This window comes from Eschrichtius robustus, unplaced genomic scaffold (genome assembly GCF_028021215.1).
Source record: "Eschrichtius robustus isolate mEscRob2 unplaced genomic scaffold, mEscRob2.pri scaffold_281, whole genome shotgun sequence".
NCBI classification, from domain to species: Eukaryota; Metazoa; Chordata; class Mammalia; order Artiodactyla; family Eschrichtiidae; genus Eschrichtius; species Eschrichtius robustus.
The window spans coordinates 326,237-339,014 of NW_027175262.1; the positions used below are offsets into that span (position 1 = coordinate 326,237).

Below are 12,778 nucleotides of genomic sequence, written 5' to 3' on the forward strand. Positions count from 1 at the left end.
CCCTCCAGCCATCGCCTGCAGGCCAGACTCCCAAGGCAGCCTGCAGAGTCAGCTGGGGGGGTGGGAGGCTCTCTGTTCTCAGGCCCCTACTTGCCGTCTGGCAAACAGTGGTGCTGACGGCTGGGCTTGGAGGGCGCTCAGTGCATCTCGTTTACCACCCGTTAAAGGGGAAGAGTGGGCTGCTTTGAGGGTCCGTGAGAGTACAGGTGAAAATGCAAACCTGTGACCCTGGAGCTCCAGGAGAGTCAACAACTCTCTCTATTTTAAGCATAAACCAACCAAGGTCTAGAAGGTCATCTCCCAAGGTCATAAGACTAGGACCGAACACAGCCTACTGTCCCTGTTCTGGCAACGTCGCTCTGAAACCTCTGGGAGTGAAAGTCAAAGGGAAGGATTGGGCTCCAACCTGGCGTCTGATTCACTTGGGGGAGGGGTGGGGCGACTGGTCCAGGCTGTTTCAGGAAGAAACAATGCAGGTGAAATATAGCTGGCGCTTCAGAGCCTGGCTCTGAGGGTGCAGCCACTGAGAAAGAACGCAGGGTGCCAGGTGGGATGGCCTCTGAATACATGCATGCACGTGTGCTCGTATGCGCGTGAGTGAGCGCGCACACACACGGAATCCCACCCAGGCTTTCAAACAGGACCGCCACTCAGAGAAAGGGCCCTGGACTTGTTCCAAGCAACTTAACACACGCCTGACACGCAGTCCGCAGGTGACCAGAAGGGAGGGTGCACGTAATGCCTGGTGGGAAGGAGTTCAAGGTCCAGGCACAGGCCAGGCTCTTGGGCAGGGGGTGGGGCTTTGATGAGAGGCCCCACCTACAGACTGGAGCCCAACAGGCTGTCCTCCCTCATGACCGCAGGGGTCACTGCTCACACCTCGCAGGCCTCTCCACCTGACACCCGGTAAGTCTGTCTGGGGCAGACGGTGTGAACACGGCTGGGCCGAGGGTCCAACGGGTGCCAAGGGGGCAGGGCAGCCTGTCTAGCTCTCCACGCTGCTCTGGTTAGGCCCCAGGTTCAGAGGCAGGCAGCCTGGGCCTAGTGGACTCCTGTGCGTTTTCTCAACCCAGGAGCAGGCCATCGGGCTCTCTGTGTTGTTCCTCGGCTTCCTGATTCCTGCAGGCTGGGTCCTGTACCACCTGGAGAGCTACAAGAAGAGCTCCATAGCATGAAGGCTCCACAGTCACGGCTCCAGGCACAGACTGGAAGATCGGATTAAACCCATCCTTCCTCCTAACGTTGCCTTGGTGATTCTTTGTGTATGTGCATCTCCACCCCGCACCGCCCGCCCCGACGCCCGGCACCCGGCTGTCTGAGGGCTGGTTCCTGTCAGCGCCCGGGCACTCAGGCCACAGAAGCTGCCAGCTAGGTGGCAACGGGGTAGACACCTGTCAGAAGGAATAGACACCACGTCTCTCTGAGACAAGACAAGAAAGGCAGGACTCGCTTCCTCGGCCGCCGTGCCCACCGCCCTCCGCCCTCCGCTCTGGCTCTGCCCTGTGCCCTGTGTGGGCAGGGATGCCCCTTCCTCAGAATAGAGGGTGAGGAAAACCAAGGCCAAATCCCCACCAAGCCCTCCCTAGGTTCCACCTCCTGCTTTTTCATCACTTTAGGCATAGGCTTGACCTGGGCGCTAAGCCTAAGGAGACAGAACCACGAAAAGGACAGAGCAAGGCATTAGTTATAGAAACATTCTCAAACCACGTTGGAAAACACGTTCACACAGGTGATGTAATGGAGGCCAACCCTGGAGTGGGCCCCCTGCACACTAGGGCTGCCCCTTCTGACTCCGGGGGCGGGGGGCCCACACTCCTGCTACCTCGTCACTGAGCCCGGCGGCTCCTCCCCACTGCAGGCTACGGAGACACCCACAAAGGAGGCGTCTGCCTGTGGCTGGGCGCCCCCATCGATGACAGTCCTCTGTGACAGTCTTCACAGCACGAACAACAGTCCCTACTCCAAACTGAATCCCACCCCCCACCCCCCCCAATTAAACGCAGGTCTTCTCAGCTGCCAGTTTTACCAGCCGTGAAACACCTCCCCACAGACAGGGCAGCGCAGGGCAGGGGAGACTAGGTGAGGATGTCGTGGGCCTGATGCTCCACCAGCATCTCCATGCTCTTCACGTCGGTGCACCAGAACTCCAGGCGGTCCTTCATCCCCTTGATCTGAGGGCAAACCAGGACACACGTGTCTTAAGGCCCTTGGGAATCACAGCACCTGACGGGGCAGTCCTAAATTTCCAGCTAATCCTTTAGGGCAGCATTAATAAAAAGGACATCAGAGCTGGGAAAGCGGGGTGTGTGAGATGGGATCATCCCAGCCAATTCTTATCAGAAGGACATGAGGAAAAACTTGCATGAAAGAAAACAGGCAAGAATAGAGGAAGTCCAGAGGATTAAATTTCCAGCAAATATAAATAAGATGGATATGAGCTCAGATCACGGAACCAGGAAAGTACTTGATCGGAGCACCAATTTAAAGATTAAAAGCCATCACCAGCACGACCAGCACTGCTGTCACAATATGCTTTAAACGCAGGGTTCAAATCTCAAGCTTGCACTGAATTAGGTTCTTTGAAAAGCCCTTATAGTCCCTAGAGCAGTAATTCATTCTCTGAAATCTCTTGTCTAATGATGCTTTCTTCCTAAATGGCTTCCATCCAGATGAAACTAAGGCAGCACAGATACAACCCAAAACACCCACGAAGTTGAACCATGTATTTCAAGCACATCACCTGCTGCAAATCCAGCACGCGGGGCTGCACCCAGGTCATGTGAACGCGCTTATCCACCTCGTCAATACTGCCTCTCACCAGCCCCACCGAGAGGGCCTTCATCACCAGCAGCTCCACCTGTGCAGAGGGGGGATCGTGTAAGACACCCTGGTGCCAGCACGCGCGCGCCTGTGGACCCCGCCAGCCGTGAAACGCAAGGGGAACAAGGGGCAGTTTCTGTCTGCGGTCTGAGTCTGGGGGCAGCAGGCTCACACAGGAGTCCTGACTGCCCCCGAGGAGCAGCTTTGCTGCTGCGACATCCCGAGTCTAAGAACTTTATACCTCATTCACGGTGATTTTCGCACTCTTGGCAATTTCTTCAAAAGTGAGTTGTCTATGATTGGCAGGTCGTGTGAAAGTCATCTGAAAAAAAGTTTTGTTTATTAACTATTTTTCCATAAAAAGATTGTCAGAGAACTGATTGATAAGGATATGTCTGTCAACACTTGCTCTGAAAATACAGATCTTATCAGTACCACACATACTAAAATTTTCTTAATATTAGTCATGTATCTTATCTCACTAAGCTTTCAATTCCTAGATAAGAAGGTGAAATACGCTTTATGGTAGTTTGCTACAATAGTCACTATTCGTTTCCCGAACAAGTACTTGAGGCTGCCATGTGCCAGGGCTGTACCTAGAGCTGAGGATTCCGTGGGGAACTAGAAACACAAGGTCCCTTTTCTCAAGAAGCTTAAATTCTAGTGTGGGAAACCGGATGAGCATGCAGACAAAGAACGGCAAGCGCAATGAGGGGGCAGCTCCCGCAGCGCAGGTGGTCGGGGGATACCTCTCTGAGGCGGCGTCATCTAAGCTGAGAGCCAAACACAAACTAAAAAAGCAAGTTGGGGCAGAGGAAGAGGAAAGGTGCTGGAGAGGGTGCGGGCCAGGAGAGCTAGCGGCCCAGCTCCGGCTGCGCCCGAGGGCCTGGAAGTGGGCGGGGCCTCGCTTACCTCCATGAGACACAGCAACTGGATTTTCCTCAGAAGCTGGGCCTCGCTGGCTGCTAAATCAGGCTGCAAAGTGAAACGGTACCAGTTACCTGACCTGGCTTTGAAATTCTTTCTACAGCCGTCAACTGAACAAAAAGAAACTGGGCAGGTCCAAACACTTTAGCTCACTGAGGCTCATTATTCGCTTCAAGTGATGTGAACTTCACTTTTCTCAGGAAATCATTAGAAGAAGGCCTTCTTCTAATGGTTAGTTGAAGGCCTAAGGATTTTCCAAGACAAGGAGTTTACAGGGTAAGACTTGTGCTGCTGTCACAAACACCAGGGAGCGGGCCCACGGGGTGTATGTGGGCGTTGCAAGAGGACTCTCGCGCAAGGAAAGGCAGGGAGGGCACAGCCAATGCCCGAGCGGGTCTGGGTGCAGTGCCTGCTCAGCCAGCTTGGGGTCAATGGGGCCGCCGAGGAACACACTGCTGAAGTTCCGGACACTCGTTCTGAACTGAAAGCGCAAGTTAGTAATCCGTCACGAAAAGCGGCATTGTCATGAGAACCACAATGCACCTCTGCACAACCTGTACAACCTCCTTGCAGCTGGGTCTAAAGGTTACTTGCTGAGCACAGAGCCAAACCGTGGAGAGCGGCTTCCCTGATTCAATGTTTAGTAGCTCAGACCCCGACACGGGCAGCCCTGACAGCGGCACCTCTGCTACAGCCGTGGATGAGTCAAGCGCTTCAGAAAGGGCCCCTCCCCCGGCACGAGCTCTTGCTGTCTGGCCAGACACCGCTGGCAAGCACCTCCCCAAGTTCCCACTCCTCCTGACATCTCCGTGCCAGCCGTCTTTCTTTCTGAGTGGCACACCTTCCCGAGACGCCGACACACAGGCCTCGTTAGGCTGGCTGCATCTGCTTTCTGCCTCTTCACAGCCCATTGTTATCTACTCTGTGCCCTTATGTGTCAGTCCTACAAGTTCATCTTGAACTTTGAGAAGATGGAAAGTTCCAGAAAAGTATAAAGACTATAACACAACCACAATTCCTATCACCACTAACATTTTAGTAATTATTTGCTTCTAATAATTTCATTTAAAAAGAGTAACCTTCCTGTTAAACTTCAAATCCTTGTCAAGTGCTCTCCTCACTGAGTCCCACTCAACGCAGGCTCCTTCCCCCATGCAGACCCCTCTCCCCCCGCTCCCCGCCCCACGATCTCCCCGTTCCCGTCACTCACTCGCTCTAGCCCCACGTGCCCTATCTCACTTTGCCGACACGCTGAAAGCTTCCTCTCCCTCTGCTAAACACGCCCTTCCATACTCGTCACTAGCTACTTCCCACTCATTCCTAAGGTCACACACAGAGCAGTCCTGCTCTGGGGAAGCTTCCGGTGACACCCCCTCCACCCAACACAGGCGAAGCTCTCTCTGCTTGTGGCCCTGAGCACGGCCACAGCAACCGAGGCCACAGCAACCGAGGCCACAGCAACCGAGCTACCACAGTAACCGAGGCCACAGTAACCGAGCTACCACAGCAGCTCATCAGCGACCGAGCCACCTGCTCGATGAGAGCAAAGTGGCGGGTAGAGGGAAGGCGCTCAACAGACGGCAGACACACGAGCTCCACGCGGGGGCTCTGCCAGCCCCGCCGGTGGCTGACCTGCTGGCCCCAGGCGGTCTTCAGAGTCTGGAATCGCTCTACGTTGCCGCTGTTAAAGGCATAGAGGGTGTCAATCAGCCACTTCCGGTCAGTGTTCCTCAGCGACTCCAGCACGGGGTGCATGAGCTGTGAGGACGGAGACGGTCAGCTGACAGAAAGTCACGGTCTCCCCCGTGTTAAGGAATCTGTACCCCAGGTCCACATACCAGCTCTCCGAAGTTGAAGACCCCCTCGCCAAGGAGTCCCGCCAGGCCCAGCGTGAAAGCTCTCTCCTGCTGCTCAGACACTGCGGCGACAACACGGCTCCAGTTACACGCCAGCCACGAGACTCAGTCCTGTCTGGCTTTAGAAATCTCACAGAAAATGTAAAGAAACTGTTCTGTGTGATGGTTGTATGACAAAGCCCTAAGATTAGGCATCTCTTTTAAAGTACTGGATTGACTTAGTTATACCTGGAACCATATAAATGGCTTTTGTGGGAAAGGCATTCATTGCTTATTTTTACCGAACTATACACGAACCTACTGACATTTTCAGCCTGTCTACTGCCTGGCAGGGGGGGCTCCTCATCCCCCTGGCCTGCCGCGGGAAGCAGCACCACTTCTTATTTATCTCCGAGCCACCACATTTAGCCTCTTTTGACTAGAATTCTGTTCCCTTATTCTCTTGACACATTAGTTGCTTTTTCCAATATATTTTGTTCCCTTATACTCTTGACCACATTTGTTGCTTTTTCTAATATATTTTCCTTGAGATGCAGCAATTAAAACTGCACTAACAATTTTAGGAGTTGCTGGTCCCCTTAGCTTCAACAGTATACTGTGAAAAACATCTAAAATATGCTGAAATTGGCTAAATTTCTTTTCTAAACACATATTCCTTGCACTTTTCCCAAAAGTCACTGCTCACTTTTCTTTCCACCCTCAAACCCTTGAAAATTCCATAATTTACTCCCCTGGGTCCAGCATTTCAGTTTTTACGACAAGAGTCCCAGGTTCAGGGATCTCACCGGGCCCTCCGTCCTGCGAGGGCTTAAGGCACCCACATCACTGTCCTGCTCACAGAGGCCTCTGACTCAGAGAACAGAGGGACCTGGAGAAGGGGCAGTAAAGGGGCTACGAGGCGCGAGCCTCATTTTCACCTGAATTAAACGCTGAAGACAAATACAATGCAGAAACGAAGCTTAAACAACTCTTCCCACCACATGGACTTTCTTCTAAAAGGAATGAACACATCTGAATAATTCCTGAGATCGGCTGCCTCAGGCATGTCACAGCTGCTATGTCGTGTGAGTGAGCTCCTCGTGTGACACGGACTTTTTGGCCACGTTACCTGGCAGATCCTTGATGTCAACACAGCCCAGAAACCGCAGCGCATCTTTGTAGTAGGATGCGTGGTTTCCGATTGTTTGATAGTATTTACTGGAGAGGTCGTAGAAACGACTGTGAACAGATGTCACCCCAGGGAGGTTATTGAGCATTTCTTCAACATCTTCAATTGTTTCCTACACACAGGAAGTGAGATTGCCTTTCTTTGTAACTTGAAACATTTTTCAAGTAACATATGACAAGATGAAAAGCAAAAGCCACAAATGACTGATAAATTTGACTACGTTAAAATGGAAAACTTCAGTTCATCCAAAACACAGATAAAAGAACAAAGACAAGCTATAGACTATGAAAAGATATTTAAAGCACATGCAACCCATAGGGTAAGATGACCAAGGCTAAGTAAAAAACTCTTAAAAATCAAGAGAAGATAAGCAACACAGAAAAATGGGCAAAAGAAAAGATAAAACAGGCAATTTATAGAAGTGGAGACATGAGCAGAGTGGTCAATAAACCACCAGTAATCAAGAAATGTAAAGTACACTTTCAGTGAGATACCATCTCATCTCAACACATCAGTACGAACTGAGCAGCCTGAAAATATCAAGCGTTGAAGGTGTGGAGCTTCGGGAGTGCCTGTATGACGCACTGACCACATAAGTTGGCCTGCTATCCATATTCACACCTATCCCCAAAATTACACTAAAATGAAAGTAAGAAAGGCATAAACACAGACGGGAATCTTCAACAATGATAATTAGGAAGCAGAGAGGGCTGGGTCAATGGTGAACGGCAAGAACCCACGTGCTGTGGACCACTGGAGGCCGTGTGGGCTCCTGCTGGATGGGCGTGCTGTGGTCACACAGGGGAGAGCTCTGTTTAAGGGCAACAGGCATCGTGTCAACAACTTATTCTTAAGTGGTTTTGAAAAGAAAAAAAAAAACCACACACACACAGAACGACAAGGCAAAGTGGTGAAATGTCAACAATGGGAGTCTGAGGTAAGGGTAGAGGAGAGTTCTTTTGCTATTTTTGCAACTTTCTGGTAATCTAAAATTATTTAAAAATAAATAGTTAAACAAGAAAAATAGGATTTTTGCCCCCTACAACTTTAAACAACGATAAACCTGTACTGCGGCAATCTCACCTTTGTAACTTGTAGGTCCCCGATATTTAATTTTAGAGCTCCAATTGCGGTTTTACACAGGATCACTGCCTCATCGCTACTTTTCACCTAAAGAATCAGAAACAAGGGAGCCTCAGAACTGTGGGCAGTAGACTAACAAGGAAGGTATCTGAACACTGATTTAACCTGCAGGACTACAGACACACTGGTCTCTAGAGTTGTGACAGTGAGCACAGACACAAACTATAAGTCAAACATATTTTAAAAGATCTGGCTCAAACTTCACATTTACCTTCTCACGAGTCTTTTCCAGAAAAGTAAGAGCCACATTAGGATCTAGAAAAGAGAGAACAAAGTCAGAAGAACCACCAACAGAGTATCTTTACAGATTAGTTTCTACCAACCAGGACATTTTTAGGTGGGATAATCTTTAGGTTTAGACCATAAAATACAAAACTTAGAATTTTACGTTTTCTACTGAAATGCAAAAGTTCAAATAACTTATACTTCAAGATCATTTAAATTACCATTAGGATCTGTTCCTTTATGAAACAAAGTGAGACTCACCAGTCATCTGTCTAACTACATGAAGAATGATTTCTACCAGGGACAAAGGATTCACCCTGAAATAAAAACCACATCTTTGAGTGTCAACAAATATCAACGTATCCATTTTCAAACACAAAAACTGACAAAAGAGTTTTACCTGTGTTCAAATTCACTGATGAAGTTTTCATAAAGCTGTGGAACCAAAACATGGAGAGTAGTTACAGGACGTCTTTCACTCGGCAAAAGCAGAACTTCAGACACTACCATGATGCCCATCGCGCAGTAGGCACTGCATAAATGTTTGCTGAATGACGGAAGACCCATATTGGGGCTTATTAAGTTCACATAAACGATCACCAATAAATTACTGAAGAAAGCTACGGGTTTTTTTTTTGGCTTTGGGAATTAGAACCCTGCCCTGTGAGAATCTCCTGAAGACCAACTTCTCTATTCGTCCTCCAAAGTACGCTGAGTAAAACAGACTATCAGTTTGAAAGGTTCACGAACCTGACAGAGGTTAGAAGGTTGCAGGCTAATTACGTCCCATTATCAAATATCTTAGCCATGCAGCAAACATTTGAGCACTTACTCAGACCCTTTGCTAGGCACTACAGACACAGAATGTATAAGACAAAAGCTGAGCTTTTAAGGAGCTTCTGGCCTAGTAAAGAGAGACTTGCAAACAAATAAGTGACAACACTGTGAGTTAAAAAGCAAGGAAAAAAGCACATAGCTGGATCAGCCAATGAGAGAGGTTGCAAATATTCTGCTATGAGTAGAAAGTGACTTAAAGACAAGAAGCCAAAGAAGAGAGATGAACAATTATGAATTATCCATAACTATGATACAGAACCTTAGGGAACAAATATTAAGACAGCTCTAATTTATCATTTTCCCACATATTCCAAAAGACAGCATGCCCAGCAAAATCTCCAGGCTTACAGATGATTACAAGTTGCTTTGAGCAGTACAATGTCAAACTGGTAGATACAAACCACAAGAAAATCTTAGAAGCCCAGATGGTAGAATAACAAAGTGGTAAGCTTCACTGTGAGCACATATAAAGTAATGTATTCAGGGCAAGTAATTCAAACTATCATTATGAACTAGCTTGCAGTTCCAATGCATGAATCAGTTCCTCTGATTCATCCAGATTCCGAGAGAAAGACAACACGGAGAGATGTCAGGAAAGACTTCGAAGAGTAGGCTACCAGTGAACAAATCTGGGGTGGGGGTGGGTTTGTCAGGAGATCTGGGAAAGGCTGGGGCAGAGAGTGTATTTTTCTGTTGACAAAATTCTAGAAGTGCTCTATTACAGAGGCAGCATGATACTAAGCAGCATTCCCCCTCCAGGCCTCCTGTCCCCCAGGGAAGCACATCTTCCACACTGCCCAGGACGAAGTGTTCGGGCAAACAAGCAGTCAGTGGGGGAGAGGGAAGAGGAGTGATGGCAGTTATAACAGTTGTCCACCTTCCCTGTGGTCCAGTGGTTGAGACTCCGCGTTCCCAATGCACGGGGCCCGGGTTTGAACCCTGGTCAGGGAACTAGATCCCGAATGCCGCAGCTAAGAGCCCGCATGCTGCAACTAGATCTCGCACGTGGCAACGAAGATCCCTCGTGCCCCAACTAAAACCCAGCGCAGCCAAATAAATTAAAAAAAAAAAAATCTATAAACAATAAGATACAGGGGCATGGTAAGAGAGAGCATTTTAGGTTGGGATTTCAGAAGAAGCCAGAATGTCTGTGTTTGAATCCTCTTCTGTCACTTATTAGCTGTGATCTATGGCAAGTCACTTAATCTCTTGGTGTCTGCCTCTACATCAAAAAAAAAATAGGACAGAAATAGGACAGCAGTAGTACTTATCTCCCAACGTTGTTACAAGGAGTGAATGAGTAAATGTGTAAAGCACTCAGAACAAACGGCACCTGACAAAAAGAGGTGGCTGAATAAGCTTATTGTTATATATATTATTATTGTAAAGCCCACCTATTAAAAAGTACTTGAACGCATTTATATACTCTGACCTAGCATGGCAAATCATTTACCTTAATGAGACCATCTCCTTGGGCAAAGCATGGGTCCTGCACAAAATCAAGCACCTGAAGTGTCAGCTGATGCCACAACCTGAAAAACACAAGGCTCTTAAGACCTATAACCTAGCATCAGTCACAGACATCTTCACCCTTGATGGTCCTATCAAATGACAAATACTAACTAGTCTCTACTGTGTAATACAAGAATGCTAAAGCAGATGCTTTTTAAAGCTGAGTTCTTTCCCTGGCTCTGCTACTCAATGGTTATGTCACCTTGAGATCACTTAACCTCTCTAAGACTCAGTTTCCTCAGCTATAAGTGGAGAACACCTTTCCAGACTACCTCAAAGGGTTATTGAGAGGCTTGACTGGAAACAAGAACTCTGGGATCATACATACCTAATTTGAAATCCTGGCTCTTCTACCTATTAGTTGAGTATCTCAGGGAAGGAGCTTAAACTGAGCTTCAGCTTCCTCATCTTTAAACAGGATGAAGGACTGAATGAGCTAATACAGAAAGCCTCTAGAACAATGACATAGCACATTTGAAACCAAAGGCTAATTTCTAAGAGTGCAAATAAAATGCTCTGAAAAATACAAAGTACTACACACGCAATTATTTGCCAAAAACTAAGAATTTTCTCTCAAAAACTGCTAATAGCAGAAGGCTGCTGAACATCATGAAAACACATACTGAATATCCATGTGAGAAGCACTATGCTAAAGGCTAGGGCTCTTAACAGGGAGGTATTACAAGAGGTGTATTTTTCCATGGAACATCACTAAACCAATGCCAGCAACTCATTCTATTCATTTAAAAAGAGGTTATTGCTTAGCAACTGAGAATTTAATTGTTCTGAAATTCACCCTGTTTCTAAGCAAAACCAAACTCTGAGATCTCTCTAGGGGCACAAAGCCCAACATGAAATGCAATAAAAAGTATGGGCCATGGGGGAGGGGAGAAGTGGTTGCACCCCACCGTGTAACCAGAGGCAGAATCAACAGGGGAAAAAACCCACAAAACTGCACTGGCCTCTGGTTTATCTGTTCCCGACTGCCGAGAAAGATAACTGTAGGTACAGTGCCACTATGACAAAGCTAAGTACAAGACACCGGTATCTGTTATACAAAATGTATGGCAGTCTGACCCCGAAAGGGTGTTTTGCTTGTTTGACTGGAATCAAGAGCTAAAATCACAGCCCCGAACCGTTTTCGTAAGACCAGAAGGAAGGGGAGTTTCGAAGCCTCAGTCACAGCCCCTCGGTCTGGAAGGCAGTGAACCCTAGATCCCAAAACCCAGCCTACGGCTCTCCTCCTCGGTCCTTGCGGGATGTCACCCCTCTCCCTCGTCGGCCCTGCCTTCCGGGTTCCTCAGCGCACCTCCTCGGTCTAGCCTGTCCCCACTCTCTCCACACGGGTCTGAGCGCCCTCAGTCCATCAAGGTCCCGGGCCCCCCCCCCCGCCCCGTCCCCACTCCGTGTCGCTCTCCTATCCCAGGACGCCCGGGTCCCCTTGGCTCGGCGCTCACTTCTTCGTGTAGAGCTCCTCCAGACGGTGCCACACGGCGGCCTGGCCGGGCCCGGAGCTCTGGCTCTGCTGTAAGAAGCCGGGTACGTCCTTCATGACGGGAGAAAGACCCCGGGACAGCGGTACTGCGGAGACGGCCGGGCCGCGGAGTAGGGCTGCCAGAAGTGCTCACTCACTTCCGGCGCCGCGTCGCGCGGGGCAGGCCGGGAACGCCATACGCGACGTGGGGCGCCCGCTGGTTGTCATGGTAACCGCGCCTATTTCCTTCGGGCAGAGTTCTCCTCAGGGTTTGTACCGGAATCCCCTGGCAGCTGGCCGTGCTACTGTGGCGTTGAAGAGTACGGGCGCCTGGGTCGAACCAGCCATCGACTGGCTGTGTGGCCTCGGCCTTTGTGACCCAATGTTCCCGATTCAAGTGGGATGATAACAATACTACCTTCCTAGTAGTGGCTTGCGAGGACTAAGTGTAAATATGATGCCTGTCCATAGAAAGCACTCCCGAAGTGTTAGTTACCATCGCCATCTCAACTGAAAAAAGGCGGGAGCGAGGGTAGAGAAATGCAGGTTCCTGGTTTGGTCTTGGGTACCAGAGGAGGGAGATCATCAGACTAGGAAAGCGGCCCCACCTTGCGTCCACCTCTACCTGGGCTGCCGGGGCCGGGAAAGAGAGCGCGAGGCTGTGGTAAGGGCTTGCGGGGGCGGGGCGAGGGTGCACCGAGAGGGGCGGGGCGCGCTGGGGGGCGGGGAAAGAGGGCGCAAGGGTGTGGTAAGGACGCGCTGGGGCGGGGCGAGGGTGCCCCGAGAGGGGCGGGGCGCGCTGGGGGGGCGGGGAAA

The 12,778-nt window shown here is 49.5% G+C and overlaps 1 protein-coding gene across 1 annotated transcript; it reads right to left on the bottom strand.

Moving 5' to 3' along the window:
- Positions 1–1,680: 1,680 nt before the first annotated feature.
- Positions 1,681–12,138, bottom strand: PSMD13 (proteasome 26S subunit, non-ATPase 13). The gene is made up of 13 exons (XM_068534328.1): positions 11,946–12,138; positions 10,430–10,508; positions 8,540–8,574; positions 8,401–8,456; positions 8,126–8,169; positions 7,855–7,941; positions 6,712–6,883; positions 5,586–5,665; positions 5,380–5,505; positions 3,733–3,795; positions 3,062–3,142; positions 2,741–2,857; positions 1,681–2,171 (listed from the first exon to the last, which is right to left on the bottom strand). The coding sequence occupies exons 1-13, from the start codon at positions 12,038–12,040 to the stop codon at positions 2,076–2,078; spliced, it is 1,131 nt and encodes a 376-aa protein (XP_068390429.1). The 5' UTR covers positions 12,041–12,138; the 3' UTR covers positions 1,681–2,075.
- Positions 12,139–12,778: the final 640 nt, after the last annotated feature.

Bases quoted from the DNA above. Each gene is read 5' to 3' on its own strand.
- PSMD13 (XM_068534328.1), bottom strand. From the start codon at position 12,040: ATGAAGGACGTACCCGGCTTCTTACAGCAGAGCCAGAGCTCCGGGCCC. The intron at 10,509-11,945 runs GTGAGCGCCGAG...TGTGTTTTTCAG, and splicing joins GAGGAGCTCTACACGAAGAA to GTTGTGGCATCAGCTGACAC. The intron at 3,143-3,732 runs GTAAGCGAGGCC...ACTTTTTTTCAG, and splicing joins AGTTGCTGTGTCTCATGGAG to ATGACTTTCACACGACCTGC.